The 21597-nt window shown below is 38.3% G+C and overlaps 1 protein-coding gene across 2 annotated transcripts in view; it reads right to left on the bottom strand.

Annotated features, from left to right (window-relative positions):
• TBC1D12 (TBC1 domain family member 12) overlaps positions 1 to 21597 on the bottom strand; it is a 40520-nt gene that overhangs the window by 15139 nt on the left and 3784 nt on the right. Inside the window, exons 2-3 of one of the 2 annotated variants that reach the window (XM_030950925.1) lie at positions 9232 to 9355; positions 2511 to 2567 (exon numbers count right to left, since the gene is read on the bottom strand). In XM_030950925.1, coding sequence (XP_030806785.1) covers positions 2511 to 2567; positions 9232 to 9355 — 181 coding nt within the window. The remainder of the gene's footprint in view (positions 1 to 2510; positions 2568 to 9231; positions 9356 to 21597) is intronic. The other variant, XM_030950926.1, reaches the window with a different exon arrangement.

Genomic DNA, 21597 nt, shown 5'->3' with positions numbered 1-21597 from the left:
GAGTGCTTCAATATGTGGAGGGACTTGCATTTCTGGTATTTATTCCTGCACAGATACAGATAAGCCTATTAAACTACAGACAGGTAACTGAGGCTGGGAAAACATCTTTTGCTTATAAACTGCATTTGCTTAAGAAGATAAAGATACCTCAAATAGTTTCTTCTTAAGACAACAAAAAACCCCACCCAAAAACCAGAAACCCAAAAAACCCCACCCCCTACCACCACAACAAAGAACACCAAAAGAATGCCCTGGTATTCTAAAAAATAATAGTAAAAAAAAGTAAAGAAACCCACAGAGGTCTTTATTGCTTGCACCTTTTTGTTATCTACATGGAAAACATGCAAGTCTGAAGTTTTATTCATCCTTCTGCTCTAGTACCATAAAGGGCAGTCAGACCATTGAGAATCATTTTCAATACCTCTAAACAGGACTGGATTGCTCTGTGTAACATAAAAGTAACTCCTCATAGCTCCCTCTTCCAATACTTAAGCCAATGACCTTAGAGAAAGGAAAACCAGCTGCACTGCAGCATTCCAAAAGCATTAGTAGACATGAAGTAGGGTATGCTTGTGGGGATAAAGTATTTAGCTAAGTGTGAAACACAGGGGTTCAGTGTTAGAAGACAAACTTGCATCTACAGAGCCCAAACTATACAGCTGCAAAGGAATAAATACCAACCATAAAATTCAATATGAATCTGGAATTAAGTTTGATCCATTTATGATCCAACAACAAAAGCTGAACTCCGGGAATGAGTGATAAAAGCCTTTGTTTACAAGGACTATGAAAGTTCTCACAGTACCAATTATACAGACAAAACACCACACATCCAATTATGTTGTAGGTATGCTGGAGGAGAAAGGCATCTGATGTATAGAGAATTTATGCAATTAAAGAATGCAACACTGAATAAGCTTCCCCTGTCTTAAGGATTGCCTCTATTTAAAGTAGATGTTAAGGCATACTAATACTCCAATTAAACATCCTGTGTATGACAATTTCTTCTAATATGCTTTCTCCTCTCTAATGCTAAATCTGATCCTAAAACAGTTTTTATTCAATCAACTGTGACTTCTGCTGACGAAACAGAACGGGGATTGCCATATATTGTGCAAAAGGTTTTAAACCTCTCTCCCTTCTACACACACATGACTGGAGCAGATGGGTGTATGAAACATCTATATGATTATTTTCATTATGTTGTGCAGCTAACTAGATATATCATCAGAAAGATTATAGGCCTTCATTTGAATCAGGGCTGATCATCCAAGAATAGAAGCATTAATAGAATCACCTAGGAGTGCATCCATGTAAGAAGAATTTCTGCTAATGAATAATCCTACATCAGCATGCATGTTGCCTCCAGGTTAAATGTTAAAATTGCTGAGCTAGCACTGGCTGTAAAGTGATTATAAACAAAGCAGTGTTTATAGCAAGAGTAGATGTCACTTAAAAATCCTGTGAGTCATAAACTAGACATTTTCCCAGAAATAGGAATTCCAGATGCTGTCAGGACAGGCAGAACACTACATTCTCGCCTAATTTGCAGGTGAAATAGAAAGAACAGATGTATTGATGGAGAAGAAAATACTACTTCTTCACACAGTACAAAAGGACAACCAAACAGACACTTAAGACTTTCTAGGTCAATCTTCCAAAGTTAATGCCATTCACTTTCAATTCTTTGTTTGCTGTATTTTTTCCTCAATTGGATATTTAATAAGGTGCATCAAGCTTCATCTTTTGTTTACAAGAAGCCACCGGCCCTGGGCCCAATAAAGACATGCTGAGAGTGGCCAGGCCATGTAATGTGAACCACAGGCACCAGAATCAACCAGCAGTTATGGGACTGCTCTGTTCCACAGTTCCACAGAACTAAAAAGCCAATCTGAACTATTCATGTTAACACAGAGTGCAGAATTACATAAAAAGTGTACAAAGTAATGGGCATGCATAATTTCAGAAGGATCCCAGTCACACAAGGAGATAATGTAAAATGTAACAAAAGTTTTGATAGCTATGCTTTTCTAGTTTTCCAATTTCACATTGGGAATAGTGATTAAAAGCATCTAGAGTTCTGAAGTGCCACTGCTAATAGCTTGTGTGGCTCAGAGACAGAAAAGATTCTAATATATAAATTTTCAAATTTAATAAGTTGTTAAAAATATTACAAATTTAGCCTTTCAAATACTTTTACCATTAAGCAATGAGGCACAGCAAACATAGAAAGCAAATTACTATCAAGCTGTATGATTACCTATTTCTTGCTATCCAAGAACATGCAATATAAACAATAAACAGTAATTCTCTATCACTGCAAGTTGTTAGTGAGATTCACATGTGAAACTTGTTTATTTTGCTAATGGTTTTTAATGAGTTGATGGTTAGTGCCATAAAATATTCATGCTACTGTGAAAATGTGATGTTTGTACTATTTTAATGAGTGCTACACAGTCCCATGCATGGCATCAAATACGACTACAAAAAGTATATATTAAATTTCATACCCCTGTGTTTAATAGACTGAGAGCAGATATTGACGCAAGACTGCCAGAACTGTCATCCTAATAAGAAAAACAGAAGCAGAGCCTTAGTGAATAAATAAAGGAAAAGACCATTACAAAACAGCAATATGCAATCCAAAATTTAAATTCACATGTAGACTATTTATCTTGTATGTTTGAAAAAACATGGATGTGTCTGTTCCTCTTCCTTTTCCAGCTCTCAAAACAGACACATATTCAAAGACTTCCCACTTGTGCAAGATCTGTACAGACATAGACTGGATTGTTCTTCTGGTTTAATTGATGTTTTATATTTTCAGTAATCAGCCCCTTTGCCCAAAGGGAGATTTTTTTCCATGGTGCTTCTCAGATGCACTACAAAGGCAGTTCCTGATACATCCTGTGTCTCCCTAGCACACACCACTCACAGACATTAGACTGACCTAACCACAGCCTTGGAAGGTACATGCTGTTAGAAAAGAAAAACAAAACATTGTCCCCTGCCATGTTATCATTGATATTTCTAAACTGAAAGCTCAAAAGTGGGCTATACCTCAGCCTTGCTGGTGATAACAAGGATGTATTTGTAATGCTTTGAGCAACAGTCACTTCCATTATAAATAAGATTCTCAGCACCACTCAAGCAGCAAGGCAATCAGGTATAAAAGTAAGTCCAGCTACAGGAGACCCTGTACAACCACAGCTCTGCACATTTCCAACCAAAGTCAAAATTGGTTTTATAACAGAAAGATAAGCCAAGCTAAAAGATGGAGTGTAGGGGAGGTGACAAACAAAGCCCACTGCTTTTAAGCCTTGAAGTACAGTGCCTGGAAAAAGGAAAAGAAGGTTTTTATCATTAATTCAACAGAACATATCTGCAGTGTTCAGAATAATAGAAACCATTTTAACAGCTTTCTTCTCCCTTGCCATACTATTTTTCCTTTTCCGTACTGAAGTACCATGGCAGCCTTGGAAGGATAAGATTTATATTTAAAAAAACCAACAAAAAAACCCCACAATCTCACACTTTAAATAAATGTCCATGAAAAACAGCAGATTTACCATCTGAACCTATCCTTCTGGAATTCAATATAGCCTGCCTAGATGACGATTTAGCTTCCTCAGCACCTCAAGCTCAGCAGCATGCCTGCTTAACCTGCAAATGCTCAGTTCTTTCAGAGAAGAAAAAAACCTACAGATCATGCTTGGCTAAAGAAATTCAAAGGCCCAAGAGAAGGAGAGGGATCCCACAAAGAGAGAATCCAGAAGACCAAAAAATAAAATATAATGTCCCACCACATCAAAGTAAAATAAGTTCTATAATTTTTATTACCTCGATTTATATTATTTGTTTCCTCCAAATCCAGCAACTTTCAGAACAGAAATGAAAACACATACCTATGCTCATGCTTTCTTTTTCAAGCCTTAGTAAGAGAACAGTTGCTTCAATACTCATTGTAGTTGTTCTTAAAGACTTTGTTTTATAAAAAAACAGCAGTCAAAAGAATTCGCATCAGCAGAGTCAATACTTCCATATTATTTTCAAAACACTGATCCCATCCCCCCCTTGTAAGGTGCTCCCCTGAAGATGCATTTGTGCCACCAACATAGCACTGACATCATAAGAAGTTCTCCTTAACAAGTTTCCCTTGTCAAAGCAACTTGGGACATCCTGGCAGTAGGAGCTGAACTGTATTTTATGGCCTTTATGCAAAACAAAAGAAAGCACCGGTCATTCTGAGGTCCCGCCAGTTTCACTACCATTTTACTGACAAGATAATCACTGAAGAAATCTAAAACACTGGGAATGTCTATGGTTTTACCTCTAGAATAGATATTTTACTGACTACGCGTGTGATAATTGAATGATGCAGGACATTTCTTGAGAATCTGACCAGCTACAGCATCTACAAAGAAAACCATCCCAGCCTTCTCACTGTTTCTGGTAGGGCAAATTGTTATTCAGGTGTTACAGGTTCCTTGCAAGACCTAATAGCCCCATTTATTATCAGTCCTTGTTTCAAGGCAGTTTGTTACCAATGTATTTCTGCTCTGTATCTGGCAAATAGGCAGAAGTATTGCCTTTCTTCTTTCTCCAGTAGTAGTGCAAGGTGAGCCAATGTGGCCTCTCAATAACAATCTGCTTAAGAACCACTCCTGTAAAAAAGCATTCAACAACTTCTCAGAGATAGTCAGTCCTTGGGTTTGCTTACAAACACGCACACACACACACACACACACACACACACAGACACAGACACACACACACATTTTATAAGCATTAAGAGCTTTGTGCACTTTTAAACTCTAACAACCAAGACTGGAGGGAAGAGTTAATATTGCAAGCCAAATTGTTTGAGTCATATGAAAACTGATTCAAACCACATCTGTTCCTCTGAAGAGAAGCCTCTGAAAACCCTTGTCCCTGGGAGACCACGGGAATTCTGCCGAATCAATGACTGCAATTTCTCCGTTAGATCTCAGACTGGAGATAACAACATTGGAAAAATATTCAAGTGAAGACACTTTTTTTAGCCCTCAGGTATTCCATTTTTCTAAATATTTCAGAGCCACCCCAACATATTTTCAGAGGTTAGATGTACAACAGTGACCCAGTCAAAGCTAGTACTTAATGGACTGTCAAAGATTAAAACCTTCAATTTTGTACACAAGGTGACAGCTATTGGAAAAGATGGCTTCACTTCTGAACAAGCAGTCATTGCTAAAATCACTGCAAGGTTTTAATGGTGTGTCAGATTTAAGTAGAAAAGAAGTTTTTTTTCCACTTCATTTAAGGCTGCCACCAAGAGAAGCATTATTAAAACTGCTGATAAAGCAATTTTGGTCTGTTTTTCTTGTTTTTTATATTGCAATGTGTAATTGTATATTTTGAGTTTACTTTAATTCAGGCATATTATGAAAAACTCACCACACTGCTTTAAACACATTAATAAAAAGTATGCAAGCCTGCCTTAATAAAACAAGATAAACTTAATGACTTGATATTCAGAAAAAAATTTATCAGAGATTAAAAGCTCTTTTCTTTAATTGTAAGCAGAAAAACTGAAATTGTGCTTGCATTTTTAAACACAACCTGGACTTCGGTCAATACATTCCAAAATGTTATATATCAGCCCACAAGTCTGTTTCTGCTTTAAATGCTTCTGCATTAAAGTATTTCAACAGTATAATTTAAAGCAGATTTCTGTACACACTGAAAAGAATTTACCAAACTGACCATTAATGACAACATGCTTCTTATAATAGCTAGTTTTATTAGCTGCAATTCATGAAAAAAGGCACACTTCCTAAAACCATCAAATGCATTTGACATTTGCAGTCCTGGGGAGTTGTTTTCCCTTTTCAAAAAAAAAACAGTGAAGGAAAGAAGCCCAGAGGAAGGAGATGTCCAGCAAAAGAGTTGGCCTCAATCACATCCTGCTTGGGCAGCTCTAAATCCAAGGAGAGCTGAGCGTGCCAGCAGCTGCGAGTGGGGAGCTGCAGCTGCCAAGAACTTCCAACCTCTGACCCAGTTTGAGGGAGCGCATCGCGCCCGAGGCGGCGCAGCTGCACGGACAGTGCCGCAAACCCCGCAGGCTGCCGTGCCACGGCAACATTCATCATCTTCCACACAGGCTAAGAGGCTTGCAAAGAAATTATTTACAATCATGTTCATTAGGCAGTCTCTGAAGGCACAGCTGGCTGGCATCGTCATCTGAAAAATGTCTGAAATAGTATCCCCAATGAAGTTCCCAGATTTTCTTGGAGGTTATTCAAGATAATACAAGCACTACCTGATTTCTCTGGAGGTGAAGTTGTCATATAGCAGTGTCTACTTGATAGACAGTGACTGGGAGCCACATGCATTCATTTAAATGTGATCAGCAATTTACTACATCATCCTTACCATAACACAAATAACAAAGGAGGTTTCCTTCAGCCAGGATGGAAAAGGGACACATAAGCCCCACCAGTCTTTTGGCTATACATCTACGATGATGCAATTTTTCTCAGTTTTACGAATAGGAAAGTATTTCTTGCTTCATGATATTGCCATAAAACTTTGATGTAAGTATTATCCTTATCCAAAAGACTTCCTCCTCCTATTAATTGCAAAGTTTTTCCTGTTGTGAGTTAATTTTTCTTGCAACCGGGCTTCTTAAGATCTCATCTTTTACATGCAGGATGCTGACTCATTACTGAGTTTCCTTAATCAAGGGTTTATTTGCACCCTCCCAAAGCTGGCCACTGACATCAGTAAAGTGAAAGGACCATGTCCAACTATGAAAAATAATGTTCAGGAGCGGCAAGATTTATGGCTAATAATAAACTACCATAAACTCCCTCACAGGCAGCTTTCCTACCTTCTTGTAGTCTTACACCTAAGGTTCATTTTAAAAAGCTGGCTAACAAGAAGTAACCATGGTTCTGGCCACAAAGAGCTAAAAAATTGGGGGGAAATGTGAGGTTTCTGTTTCAATCATATCTGATCCCTCCACTCTGATTTAGAAAGTCAAAGTGCAAGTTTGGAGAGACATTCCATGTAGGTTATGAAGTAACCTGAAAGAGTCACAGAATTGCATGTGAACAAAACACATTAAGCTTTAATCATACTTCTGCCAACTTCTTGAAGGCCTTATATTCTTTTCACTCACATCTCCAGCCTAGTGAGGAATTAGTCTAGAGACTACAGTCAGCCATTTGAAGTGAAGATGCTATTCCCCACTGATCTTCAAGAACCAAGTGTGCCTACATTCATTCTAACCCATCACCAGCTTAGCAAATTCCAACATTTTTTGAGAAAAGAAACCATCAACTTTTCTTCAAAGGCATATGCACATGGCATAAATACACATGCAAGACATTTGACATATGCTAATTATGGAGACACTGGGGTCATTTCACAATTTAAAATCAAATTTCCTTAGGTATGTAGCTCTAATTGCGTATAGAGCACACTGCCAAGCTGGTTCCCCCTTTGATAAAAGTATTTTAGCTCATGAGGCTTTAGACAAAGACCATGCATGCTTTAGCCAAATAGAAAGCTAAAACTATTAGCTATTACTGGTACTTCACTCAGGATCATGTAAATCCAACAATGACTCTAATCTGGAAAACATTATAGCACAAGCCACATGACTAGGAGCAACTCAATCACGGCTAAAGATAATACATTGTTGTAATACATTTGCTTTTCTGACACTTTGGAGGAGTTGAAAAATAGGAACACTACTGTTTAAAACAAGCACCATCACTGAGGGAAAACAGAATAAGAAAGTAGGACTATTTCTTCAGATCATCATCTTCAACAGGTTGCCCAGGAAAGATGTGGATGCCCCATCCTTTAAAGTGTTCAAAGTCAGGTTGGACAGGGCTTAGAGCAACCTGGTCTACTGGAAGGTGTCTGCCCATAGCAGGGAGTGCAGGACTCCCTTCCAACCCAAAAAGTTCTATTATAACATTATCTCCAGAACAAATATCTTCATTACTAGAAAACAGTAAGCAGATGACAGGTAACACTATGCAGATTCTCAATTTCTCAGAATGGAAGAGACATCTGGATTTTACCACAGTATTTTCACAGCATAACGCCAACAGCATGCACCTGCTGCAACCAAACCGAGAATGCTTGCTCTCTCCCCCCAAAGAGGAAAACCACTTAAATAAGAAAACTGTATTTGAAAACATAGAAAAAGCATCCAGTTTACTTCACACTACAAATCACAGAATAATTTGAGTTGGAAGGGATCTTTAAAGGTCACATAGTTTCAACCCATTGTCACAAGTCACATTGCATTAAAGTCCTTCAAAAAGATCCTCTCATTTTTTACTTTGGTTGCTCCCAAAACGCTCTCTTTGCACAAAGCCTCTTCTAGGAGATAACTGAACACTGCCTCATTCACAGCCATTTACACCTGCCAAACACATCAGCTTATTTGGAATTTAAGAAAGGAGACAGAGAAAGCAGCCCTCAAGAGATTCAAGTTACTGTTTTAACCAACACAGGGGACATTTATACTTCTTATGTCAACAAATCTTTCAGGTTTGCATGCTAACATTACCGTAACGATACATTACCAATTGCTCCCCTTTGAACACTGACATTTTAGTATTATTTTATCAGAAGTATTATTTTATCAAAGACAGATTCCACAGTTACAATTATATGGAAGTGCAACCTTGTGATAAAGGAAGGAAATCAGAGGGGTCTTTGTGAAGAATTCCAGTAGCTCAAAACCAACTTTAATTTACAGTATTATTTTGCAACAAAGTATCTTGATTGAGATTAAAACTTTAAAGACGATTACTAATTTCAGAATTCTAAGCAATTTGTCACGGGTCACCTACATAGGAAGTCTTCCAGACAAGGATGGCAATGGAAAAATGAGTCATAGAGCAGCATACCATGTTAAATAAGACAAAATTTTATGGGAAATTAATGCAAGTTCTAATGTCTTGACAAAAACAGCCTAAGTGCTTTCTGAACCTGTACCACCTTTTTGGAAGTGCTTTTTGTAAGCACTGAGATGTACTGAAGTATGTACAAAATAATCATAAAACTCAAATTCCTTAGTAACTAGTATTACTTAAACAAAGCTCCAAAATAATGTTCTCAGAGCACCCTGCGGCCATATAACACCAATGTGGATATAACAGCAGAGAAATGCAGTACCTGTGTTATTTTTACAATTTTCCTACCTTGAATTGTGTGATGGTTACTCACCTGCTGAATAATTTTGGAATCTTTTGGAAGGTTTTCCCTAGGTGGGACTTTTCCAAACAACTTCCAACCAGGAGCGCTTTGGACAGCAGGTTTGAGTTCCTTCGTCCTTTTAGTGAAGAAGTTTCTGAAAAGAGAGGAAGGATTTTGTTTTGTTTGTTATAAGCATATAAACAAAGTATATTGTGCCTATTTACATTTCTTGAATTTCTCCACCAGGTCACTTGGGTGAACTGTAGAGATTTACTGCTCAGCAAATGCAAAGTGCATTTTGCTTTCAAGTAATTAATTTGAAGTGGAGCATCTTTCATTACAGGTGCTTTGATGCTAATATTTGTATTTAACACTCAACTTTACCTCTAAACCACTTTATCAGAACTTTTTCTAGTAATAGCAAGCACTTCCTTATATATAAACAGCACACCACAGATTCTCAAACTTTTATTTGGGGCTTGTTTTAAGTGTTTCTTCCTGATTTATTTGGAGACTGAAATGACTACAGCTGAAAAACACCCTGTAACTTAAAGAGATTTTTTTTAAATGGTGAATTATTACTTCTACCAGTCTTCACGGCTTCAACTTTCATAGCATGGACTAGAAAACCAGGAAACAATCACACAGCTTCAGTTTGGCAGACAAGCTTTATCAGTGCCTAAAGCAATTACATCCAAAGAGGCAGATGACTGCATTGCTGTTACTTCTTAGAAAGCCAACCATCACAAGACCCTGTTAGTGACCACTGGTCAGATACTCAGCTATACTATTTGACTCCAATCACAAGTTCCCACAGAGCATGTTATGTACAAGTGCTTTAAAAATGAAAGAAGTGCATTTATTCTGAATACTGGACAGTTAACTTTGCAGAAACTCTTTACACAAAGGGATTAAAAGCTCAGTAGCCTGTAAGGTTATTTCTCAGGAAGCTTAACCAGCTGACCTCAGAGAACAGAATTGGGGAGTACTTTTGGTGGAAGATGTTTTTGTAGTGTTAACTAGCTAACTTCACACCCTTCTTCTGGAAAGAGATCCTCAGATTTATTCTTCACTTAATGTATTTGCTGTATTTTAAAATACAATTCCTTTTCAAATTGGAAGCAGTCATGTTTGTGCACAGCAAACAGTCTCTTAGCTTTGCCCAGAGAAAAGGAGCATGCTTCAACAACCACAATCTGTCTGAAAAGTGCTCAGGGCTCTTAAATTCCAGTGCTGTCAGGGTTCCTGGCCAGACAGCATAGTTTTACAATTAGGAACTGTAGTGTTTGTAAGACCTTCCATGGTCTTCATACACAAGCTATCTTTTTTGTTCTCAGAATGTTTTTTGTTATTTGGGAAACAAGCAAATGCCTGTCAAAAATTTCTTCAGTGCAAGTTTGTGTGAATGAACTCTACAGCCTGTGAGCTTGTGTGTAGTTGAGGATCTAGCCACCAGCAAACAGCAAGCTGGAGAGATGGAGAAGTAGGTGCTGATAGAACATGGAAGCCTCCCAAAAACTGGTAAGCTCAAGACTAGTGGTCCCGTGGAATCCAGAAAAAAATCAAGAAACCCAGAACACCAAGACTCTCTTCAATACATTTGAGGCCACTGCCACACAACACCATCATCAACAGCTTGTCAAAAAAAAAAAAAAATGACTGCATTCAAGAAAATAGCAATTGCTATAGGCAGGCAGGGAGTACAGGATTACACACACACCTGATTGACAAGAACACCATGAGATATTTTTGTGGAATGCCCACAAAAGAGAAGAGAATCTGTTGGTGCCCCAGTACACTGTGGAGGTCTCCCAGATGTTGTTCCAACCCAATTACTGGGAAAGCATGCTTGGGAATAACTGATTGCATGGTTTGAATAGTTCTTTGCCATTATTGAAATTGAGTCATTGCTACTAATAATAGTTTAATACAAATTGTTCTAGGAAGCACTGGTTGTGATCCACACATCCCACAGCTCTGTCCCCATCAGAGAAATTAGTAATATCTTCATCCATCCCTGTGGAAGCCAAGTTAGCTCAGAAGCTCCAAGACAGTGGTTTCTGATATACAGTCTGGAAAGGAGGAACAGTGAAAAAGACCAGCCATGGTATCCATGCCTTTGAAAAAAACCATCCTCAGAACTGAACACTATAAGTGAAATAAACAGATCCACTCTGTAAGACAAAAAAAAAAAGTGTGCTTACATAAATAACAAAGGCTCATTTCATAAGGACACTTTTCACAGTGCTTTACATTGTCTGCAGGAGGGAAGGAGGAGCAGTCAAAGAATAAACAACAAAACAAGACAGAAGTTTTCTAAAGACAACATGTCACTCTGCACTACCCCACAGCCTTGCCTTTAAGTCTGCAACAGCTGTATTTGAACTTCATTAGAGAAGACTTTTTCCCGAAAGCAGGTATGCAAGAAGGTACATTCTGGAGTATCTTCCTTGATTTCATGGGTAGCAATAACCACCCAGTCTCTGTACACACTATGGAATACCACCAGGGTTACTTGGCAGTTGAACTCCACTGCCTCTAGCATATGTAGAAGCTAAAAGATGCATTTAATATTGATGGCACTCTGTCACTGTATCAAAGCTGGTTCATTATTAACCAGGTAGCTGGTAGATTTTTAAAAATAAAAAATTGTGTAAACATACAGATTTTTTAAATTAATATTTCAATACAAAAAGATTTAGGCACGCTCATGGCTTTTACAAGATTTAATTTTTCAGTTTTTTTAAACAAATAAAACATCAAAACAAACCTTCCTTAATGTAGTCTGGAAGGAAAGAAGTTTTACTATTATTGAGCACATATTCAATGAAGTCTGTTTCTCGTGAAGGCTAAGAGCTCGTAAAATTTTGTATCCTGTCAGAATAAACTTCACACAGGAATTCTAATCCCAAAGAAATTAATGAGAGATAACAAATAAGCTTTGCTGAAGATGGAAGGACACTTCTTAATACATTGTTTTGGCAATGAACAGTATCACATCTGAGGTGTTCTTGACAGCAGCAAAGCCTTACAAAAGCCTTGTTAAGGAACAGCATCTGTGAATGCTCACAAGTTGCATTCACTGAACTGCAGGAAGTGTACTAGATTTGATGTATTTGTTACTGCTTAGAATATTCATGAGCCTCACTGATCCTGGGAAGAGTCAACTATTGAAATGGCTGAAAAGTCAACAGCATTTTGGTACAGCATCTCAAAATCCATTTGAAAACCTCAAAATTCCTTAAAAGAGAGCCTACACTTTAGAACTGAACAATTCTTTCTGTTGCAAGGACCCATGGGATAGAAGCATTAAATTAGTTCATTGATTTAAGCTCTGGTTTACAAAAGCCCAGGGGAAAGCTGCAAGGGGTTTTTTTCCCTGCTTCTTTTATATAACACATATTAACATCCTCAAATGGCACTCCAAAATGTTTCAGTAGGTGCCTTGAAGAGCTCAAAAGCTAAATGAAGTGCCACAGAATGAGAAGTTATTGGCACAGACCAAGGCATCTCTTGCTAACATGCTTTGGATTACACTAAACAAAAACCTGTGGGCTGTGATCACACAACTGCAACAGCTGTAATGACAGCTATGACTGGTGGTTCTCCCCCTTATTTTTAACTGTGTTGCTTCAACTATTCCTGCCTGTGCCCAGGATAGTTTGTGCAAATTTCACCATACTGGTGGTACAGCAATTCAAAAATGTTAACCATTTCTACAGGTGACATTAACACTATGTTCTACTAATGAAATTGCTTGCTTCCATTCCACTTTTGCTTGTGAAATCACTTTTTTGTTGCTATTTAAGATTAATTAGTGCAGTCTAAATGCAATTAGGATTAAGTCTCAGAAGAGGATAGGTGGAACTTGATACTTTAGTGATTTTTTTAAATTTACTTTGGGTTTTTGACTTCTCCTCCCCCCCCAAAAAAAATCTCTACACAAAAAAATTCTTTCTGATTTCCAAGTAGCTACAGGTCAAGAGGACAACAGATTTCCAAGATTTAGAGGAACTTACTGGAAAATATGAGACAATTACTTCAACCTTGATCTTAAATTTTATCCAAAACCAGACTGTGTTGTATTTGCACAACAGCCATTCAAATAAAGCTGAAGTGCCTTGAACAGCAGCAGGTAGGAAAGACTCCAGGGTAGCTCCATCTCCAGCACTCTGCCTCTAGGTATAATTGAGCCACCTCTCCACAAGAACCAGAATCTTTTGTTTGACCAAAAATGTCAAACTAACCTCGTTTCCAGCTACACATCATTTTGCCACAGCTCTTTCAACAAAGATAACATATATGGATCTTCCCTTTGTACAACTCCACAAACAACAGGCTGGCAGCATTCCACTGCTTTGTGCATCCCAGCAACACCTTAAGCAGCTTTCCTTCCCAATCATTCAATCATTACAACTCCACATACAGGCTCAAGCTTCGTCTATTCTGACACTTTTAGCAATCTATAGACAGATTTCAGGTGTAGAGGAAGGTTGAAGTTACACCTGAGCCTTTTAGGATGAATATCAGTATAAAGCATACTAACAATGAGACTACTTTTCTCTAATTTATTCATCTTGCACTACAAAAAAACTTTTGAATTAGCTGAAAGATAAGCTGATAAGGAAATTACTTATTTACCCAACAGTCTTTACCCAGAGAATTGTATCTGTAAGGACTTAGAAGAGGCATGTTCCAGGAATTGCTATAGATAAATTTTTACAGATAGAAAACTCTAAAATTAGTTGTTTTTACTTAAAACCATACTTCTAGAACAAATTCTGGAAACCTCTACGTGCCTGCAATTCCATATTCTATATGGAATATTCCATAGCCAAATACATAACAAGAACTATTAATTCACATTAGCATCTCTTTACCAGGCATAACACACAAAAGCTGTTTAAGAACACAGCAGAATTCTTCTCCATACTTGAGTCTTGGCCATTCTGCTATGCTCCCATGTGAAATAATTTGGAAATAACAGCAGACAAAAAAACCCATTGCTTTATTAAGCAGAATTAGCCCCTCTGCTTTAAACAAGACTTTTTAATAATTTACATGCAGAAACAAAGGTAACTCAACTCTAAGCATAAATAATGAATCACTGAAAGGAAATAAAACCTTTTTGGTTAGCCACTTACAAAGCCTGCAGAGCAACAGGCATTCTACATTTTTAATTTCAATAGCTTCAAGTGTCAGCCCATTTTGATCCAACACATTTGTTACTGCTCTCAGCACAATTTTCAAAGTTGTGCCCTATACTGGAAGAAATACAACCCAACCAATTTTACAGTTTACATTTTCCACCATTTTGCTACAAGCAGCAGCTAGATGATAGATTCTCTTTTAATTTTATTACCTCAACCACAGATTTGTTACAGGTTTCTAGTTTTAGCACCTTCTAGATGTAAAGATCTCCTCCTTCTCTCTGTACCAAGACAACCCAAAGAATATTCCAAACTACTCTCTCCAAAGGCACTTCAATGTTTGCAATACTCTAAACCTGCAGTCTTAGATGCTACACAAGCAAGCTTTTGGCGTCTCTCCCCTCCCCTCCCTTCCAACAAAAACAAATAAAATAAGGAAACAAAAAATCCTACCCAGGACAACAACCATCCTCAGCAAGACCAAGCTTGTAGTATTTTTTTAAATTAAATATGATGTCTCCATTTATATTAGTGATCAACGAAAGCTTTGGCTACAATTAGGTACACCTAAAATTTAATGAACTGGCAAGGACGGTTCTCAAGCTAAGGATTGAGAAGCTGGAAGGAGGTGGCTTCTGGTGTCTTGGAGAGGACAAAGATTGACAGAACTATCATGGAACTGCACTGATGAGACTTAATTAGATCAACTCTCTTATCAAGCTCCTAGTGGATACCAGTCCCAAAGTGGCTTTACAAACTCTGCTAGCAGAACAGTTTTACTACAGGTACACAAACACTTGGGAAGTTTTAAGAGTTGAAAGTGTTTAGCAGTATTACAGAACACTTGGTACAGAACACTCACTGATAAACTGTATTTTACCAGACTACATTCTGCTCCTAACAAAGAGCTGTTGCCCAGGTCAGCTTTACAAGCAGTTCAAGCATTCAAAAACATACATAAACAAGCAGACACATAAGCAAGGTAACTGATGGGGTTAAATTTTGGAATGGTTTAATACAAGCAAAGGAAGAGAATCAGCCTTTACTTTTCAGAGTGAAGTAGCAAAGCAGAGCTTTATGCCAGACTGTTCTATCATTTTCATATTTGATCAGGCAGTTATAAAGCTGTTTTGACACTATACCAAACACTATGGTCAATCTTCGCTTAGAATGATCAAAGGTCACTTACCCACAGCATTTAAAACAAAGTCTTAGATCACAGCTGTGAGAAGTGGAGAATTTTTACCAGCTGATAATAATACAGATATTTTCTGGTATTTTTTGTATGGCCAGGAATATCTAATCCATCAAAGTCACAGTTACTTAATGAGCAACATACTCCAAGCAAAACAATGCTAGAGGAACAAGTGCCCTTCCTCCCACAAACCCACATAATGGGAAGCCCATTTCTCCTCCTTGCACAGTAATGTCCTACAACTCCTTCTGCTGCATCAGCTCCCACACCCTCCATACCTTGCAAGTCAATCCAGCTCACTAATCCCACAGAAAACCATCAACACTTTTTCACTCTCCAGCTTAATGAGCAACAGCAGCTCACAGAGGATCATAGAAATACCAGAAGCAGGGATGAAACATTTCCTTTGTTTCCTGACAATAACAAATTCTTCTGTCAGCTCACCAAGATATCTCACAAAGTACAACTCAATTAAACAAAGCCCCTGAAATTGTTCTAGATGTGATTCACTTTCAGTTGAGGCAAAACTCACCAGCTTTATCAGGGCAATCACTATACCTATAGTTCAAATGCTTCTATACAATGTATGCTTTCAAAACAAAGGTGATAGAGATTTCCAGCCTTTAACATGAACTACAAGTCTGTGAACTGGAAGTTCAAACACAGGGCAGAGTTTTATTTTGAAGACTGTCCCAGGGGTGACTGTAACTCTGACCAGCCTGGTTAAACCTCAGTTAATATTTTTCCTTTCTGGTGCCTAACAGAGTGCCTGTCAACCACTCGATTGCACAATGTAGCACTACAAGCACTGCACCACTTTTGCAGTCACTCAGTGCATTGGGTTTCAGCTGCAACTAGCAATTCACAATATATATTTTGTGTCATTGCTTCAGTGATCAATTGCAGAAATACTACAAAACACAATAATTAATTTTTTATCTATTAGCTGATATAAGAAGGCAGGGGACTGATTTAATTCAGTTTTGCCCAACAACATCTCTAAAAATCAGAAAGAAATTTTCCAATCTACCACTCCACTACTTACAGAATTTGAGGAACAACAAGCAATTTGCAAAACACAGTTCACAACAAGAAAAAGCTAGAATAATAGAATCATTTAGGCTGGAAAAGACCTCTAAGATAATTGAGTCCAACAATTAACCCAGCACTGTTAGGATCACCACTAAACCATGTCCCTAAGTGTCACACCTACATGACTTTTAAACACCTCCAGGGATGGTGACTCAACCACTTCCTTGGGCAGCCTGTTCAGTGATGTTCCTTGGGCAGCCTGTTCCAATGCCTGACAAGCCTCTCAGTGATGATGCTTTTCCTAATATCCAACCTAAACCTCCCTTGCCACAACTTGAGGCTGTTTCCTCTCATCCTATTACTTGATAAGTGGAAAAAGAAACTGACACCCATGTCACTACAACCTCCTCTCAGGTAGTTGTAGAATAGCAAGGTTTCCCTTCAGTGTCCTGTTGTCCAAACCACCCCAGTTCCCTCAGCTATCTAAGGCAGACAGATGCCAGCCACACAAATACCTTTGATAGCAAGTGGATTGTTTGAGTTTTAAAGCATTCTGGCATCCAGCACACAAACTGCTTCATTACTGCCCAGCAGCAGACAGACAAGATCCCACACTAATGAATGCATGAGGCAACTGAAGCAACACAGACAGGACAGAGCTTTGCAAAGTCTGAGACCTGACCACAACCAAGCTCAGATTGCCTATGCTACAGCTGGCCTTCAGGAAGTTTAGACCAACAAATGTCACAGGCAAGGGGAGCCAACAAGGAAGCTTTATTATGCTACATGATCAAAAGACACTCTTTCACTTACCCAAGAGCACATTAAATAAAACTTCCCAACATAACAATGGAAACTCAACATAGCTTCTTCTTAATAAAGGAGTACCTTGGAGAAGGGAGAAAAATTGTAGGAAAGCACTCCTCTAGGCTACAGCTTTTCAGTCAGGCCATAAGAAAGCAGGAAAGGAATTCAGAAGAACACCAGTCTGAGTGTTTGGCTCTCAGAAGTTCTGAAAGAATAAACTCATCTATGACCATGAAAACTAGTTTTCTACTAATTGAAGTCATAGGTTCACCCACACAACAGCCACGCTCTTCTTCAGACTGTTACCCCAATATCGAGCCAGAAGCAAAATGCTCTGCAGGTGGCTTGCACAGCTGACTGGTTTCTGAAAATACAGAGGCAAATTATCAGTCTCTTTTGCAGGCTCTCCTTGTGTTCAGACTTCATTCAAAAATCTGTAGGATTTTTATGCTGGAGCTCTCTCAGACTCTGAGAGGTTTGACTGACCTCAGAAACAGGCTGCAATACTAGAGAATGAAGCAGAAACTGTGCTTCACTTCCTTAGAAAGCAATAATAAAAAGATGTACACGCAGAGGCTGCAAAGTTTAAAGCAGTGCCAACCACCCAGTTCAACAAACCTAGTCCCTTCCCAGCTGAACAACAAACAAGACCAATTATGATAAATAAAAAAGGACAAATGTTTATATCATAAACATCTCAGTAGCTCCAATAAATTGAAGACAGGAGTAACAATTTTTTCATCAACGTGAATGAAATGTGACCAAAAACCCTTAAACTCCTTTTTCATTCTTAAGCAATCGGGACAAAATAACCTAATGAATAACTGGAACAGCCAAGAGAGCAAGAACATAGAACTATCATTTTCTTAGAGGCCAGCTGTGATTTAAGTGATCTCCTTTGGTTGTTATTTCCCATGTAAAACATTCTTCTTTTAGCCATAGCCTATTCAGAAGAGATGTTCCATTCACTTTGTCACTACTCTCAATATATGCTGTAAGAAACACTGTGACCCCAAATAAGCAGAAGAGACCAATGAATGAAAAGGTCTTCTGCAAAATGAAGGGGAGGGGGAGAAGAGAAGATGCTTTCAGATTAAGTTTAAATGCCTCTGTAGAACACTCCTGAACAAAACAAGCTATGATTCCAACAGTTTGCTGCATACAAAACAGCAATTTAAGCTGTTTGGCTCAAAAAAATCCACACAGTCCCCCACAAAAAAACCTACAGCATTAGTTTAATGAGAACTTACTTCATGAAAATTCATACTAGGATTACAAAACTCCTAATGCAAATGTATGTACCAGTGTAGAATATAACACTGTCCATTACACTATCCACTAAGGAGAGTAGAAAAATTGCTAACAATACTTTAGGCATTACAGACTGATGAAGACTATACATCTAAGGTTTGAGAATTGACATCTATTCAGTCAGCTTTTTTTCCTTGAGGGGGTAGCTGGGGAAAGACTTGCTGCAGACAGAAGTTGGAGCAACATGGCCTTCTGAAACCTATCCAGAACTAAATCAACATAACATTCTTCTGCTTGAGCTCCTGAAATTTCACTTTGATTTGCTAGTCAACAGACATCCTAACCAAATTGATTCCATGGGTGCAAAGCATCTTACCTATGGTGAAACACTCACTGAAAGTCAGAAACTGGTCAACATGTGAACACAACATCACAAAATAAATCATTCTTCACGAATGTCAAGGAAAAATCCACAGAGGAGCTTCTCAACTTGATAATATGAATGCCACATCCTATTTTATCAAGTTACTTATGTCTCATTCAGGAAAAAAAGAGTACTGTTTGAAGTTGCCCACAGATTAGGGTCCAGGTACTCTTGCTTACTTTCTCCAATCAGCTTTAATTCAAAGCAATTATATGTATCCATTTCTTCCCTTAGGTTACAAAATTACTTATAGAAAGCAGAAACACCTGCACCCAAAAACAGAAAGGAGAAGGGTGCCCTCATGGCTTCTCAGGGAAGCTTTTAAGTTTTCCCTTAACTCTTCTCTCTAATCATCTTTCCAATATATTGATGGTATAGCTGTACTTTTTTCATTCGGTTTGTTTTAATCTGGACAATGTAAAAACAATACCAAAATCAAAAATAAAACACACAGGTTTTTTCAGTAAGATCTGATCAAGATATAGGCACAGGCAACAGCAGAATAGAAATTAAGCACTGTGAAGTGATCCCATCAATCTGTTTTCTTATCTTTACATGAATGGAAGGTTTAGAAGACCTATCACAAGGACAGCCCATTCCCACTTGATTCATTTTTGATCAAAAGTCCACTAAAGATTTTTCTTCTCCATAGATGCACAGTACATTCCCTGAAGTTTCATGATGATTTATGCATGCAAAGCTTTTCTCTAAGAGATACGCTGATTCTAGTACTAAACTTTCACAAGACCCATCTAGGTAGATGCCTACGTAGTGCAAAGAGCTGCAAGTGGTACTTAGTAATAAATTGAAATATAAACTACGTAGCTAGAGACACTACTGTGTACTGAGTAACAATACTCAGTGAACCTCCCTGCAACCCTCCAGTCTCTGCCAAGGACACCTGTAAAGGCAAGAAGATTAGCAGCTTTTGAAGGACTACCTACTCAAGGCTGTGTTTACAAAGAGGGAGACAAAGATGTGAGCTTCAGTGATTTCTTAGTGCTTTGTGCCTACAAATACTGACTTCTTTTGACTTTCCATCACCTCCTCAAGTGAATATTTTTCAAAACTTCTGGACAACAAACACAATCACCCTGGGCAATGAAAGAAGTAAGTAAGAGACTAAAGACATTTTCCATAAGAATATGTGTGCCAACTAGCCATACATGCTTATAACCTCTTACAGCTATTTCTCACAGCACATTCCAAAGAACCTACAAGAAGTGGCAGTTATGAATTAATGCCATTGTGAATCTTAGGTGAATACTGGAACACAAGTACTTGGGAAAATGGTGCTCTACCACTAAAAAAGCAAATATCACTGTTGTCAAGAGTAAGCTTTGAATCAAGGAATAAGAAACTTTGCCAACTACCAGATACCTAAATTTGTCTAACAAATACACAATTCAGAAAGGTACAATATCTACACAAGCTGAAAAGATGTCTAGTACCTACATAGAGAACTACGAAGTAGAACTCATCTTTAGAAGAGGTTCAGAATCAAGTCTTTATCTCAGCCCTGGATTACTTGCTGCTGCTTGACCTTTTTGGTTTACTGTTTTGCTCTGTCCCCAAAAGCAGCACATTTAGAGCACAGTGTAATCAAGGTAATAATCATGGCTTTAATTCAACTGTCCACGCAATGTTCCTGCTCACTGAACCATTCTGCACCCAACAGGGATCCAGTAACCCAAGAACAGAGCATTGCCCTTGTAAGCTGCTATGCAAGACCACAAACCATAAGAACAATGCCTGTATATAACTGCATTATGAATTATACACTACAGGACTACAAAACAGTGACAGGTGACTTCCAAGAAACCATTTATTGCTCTGACCAAAACAGCAGCACAGTGGATACGACTGACCATAGCCATGCAATTTTCCTTCCCATGACACTCTGCTCCTCATACTCATCTACTTGTGGCATCTTACTTCACATGTGAAGAGAAACAAGATGTACAGCAAAACCAATTATTTTTCTGTTAGAAGTTGTTAGTATTGATTTGACAGGCTTAATGATTAGGCACAAATACAAAATTTAAGATTCCAAAGCCATATATCATACCTAACACTTACCTGAAAAAAGGTCCTAGTCACCAATGCAAACTTTCCCAGGATCTTAAAGTAATTACTAATGACAATCTCAAGGGCACAGCCACTCTCCCTGTCACAGAGTTTGGATAAGATGCATCTGATGACAGCTGCTTGCTTTTTCCCCCACCTCACCTCATCAGTTTTCTCTCTGGTTCAGTGAATGAAGACAGACAATTAACATGGATTATTTCAAAGAACTATGAAGCAGGTCAGTCTGATAACTGAAGAGCTGGGAACAAGCTGGAACAGCTGGAAACAGCAGCCTCCTAACCCAGATCTGTCTGATCAAACTGTTCGGTCACAGCAATTACAACAATAAAGCTGAAGGCAGTAGGACTTCCTTTGCCTTCTCTTTTTTAAGTATCTGCAAGAAACATCCAGCTTTTAGAATCCTTTCCATATAATTATGGCTATTAGAAAAACACAATGGGAAATGCCAA

This window comes from Camarhynchus parvulus, chromosome 6 (assembly GCF_901933205.1).
Source record: "Camarhynchus parvulus chromosome 6, STF_HiC, whole genome shotgun sequence".
NCBI lineage: Eukaryota > Metazoa > Chordata > Aves > Passeriformes > Thraupidae > Camarhynchus > Camarhynchus parvulus.
Note: the sequence above shows the minus strand (reverse complement) of the source record. Positions and strands in the feature narration are given on the sequence as shown.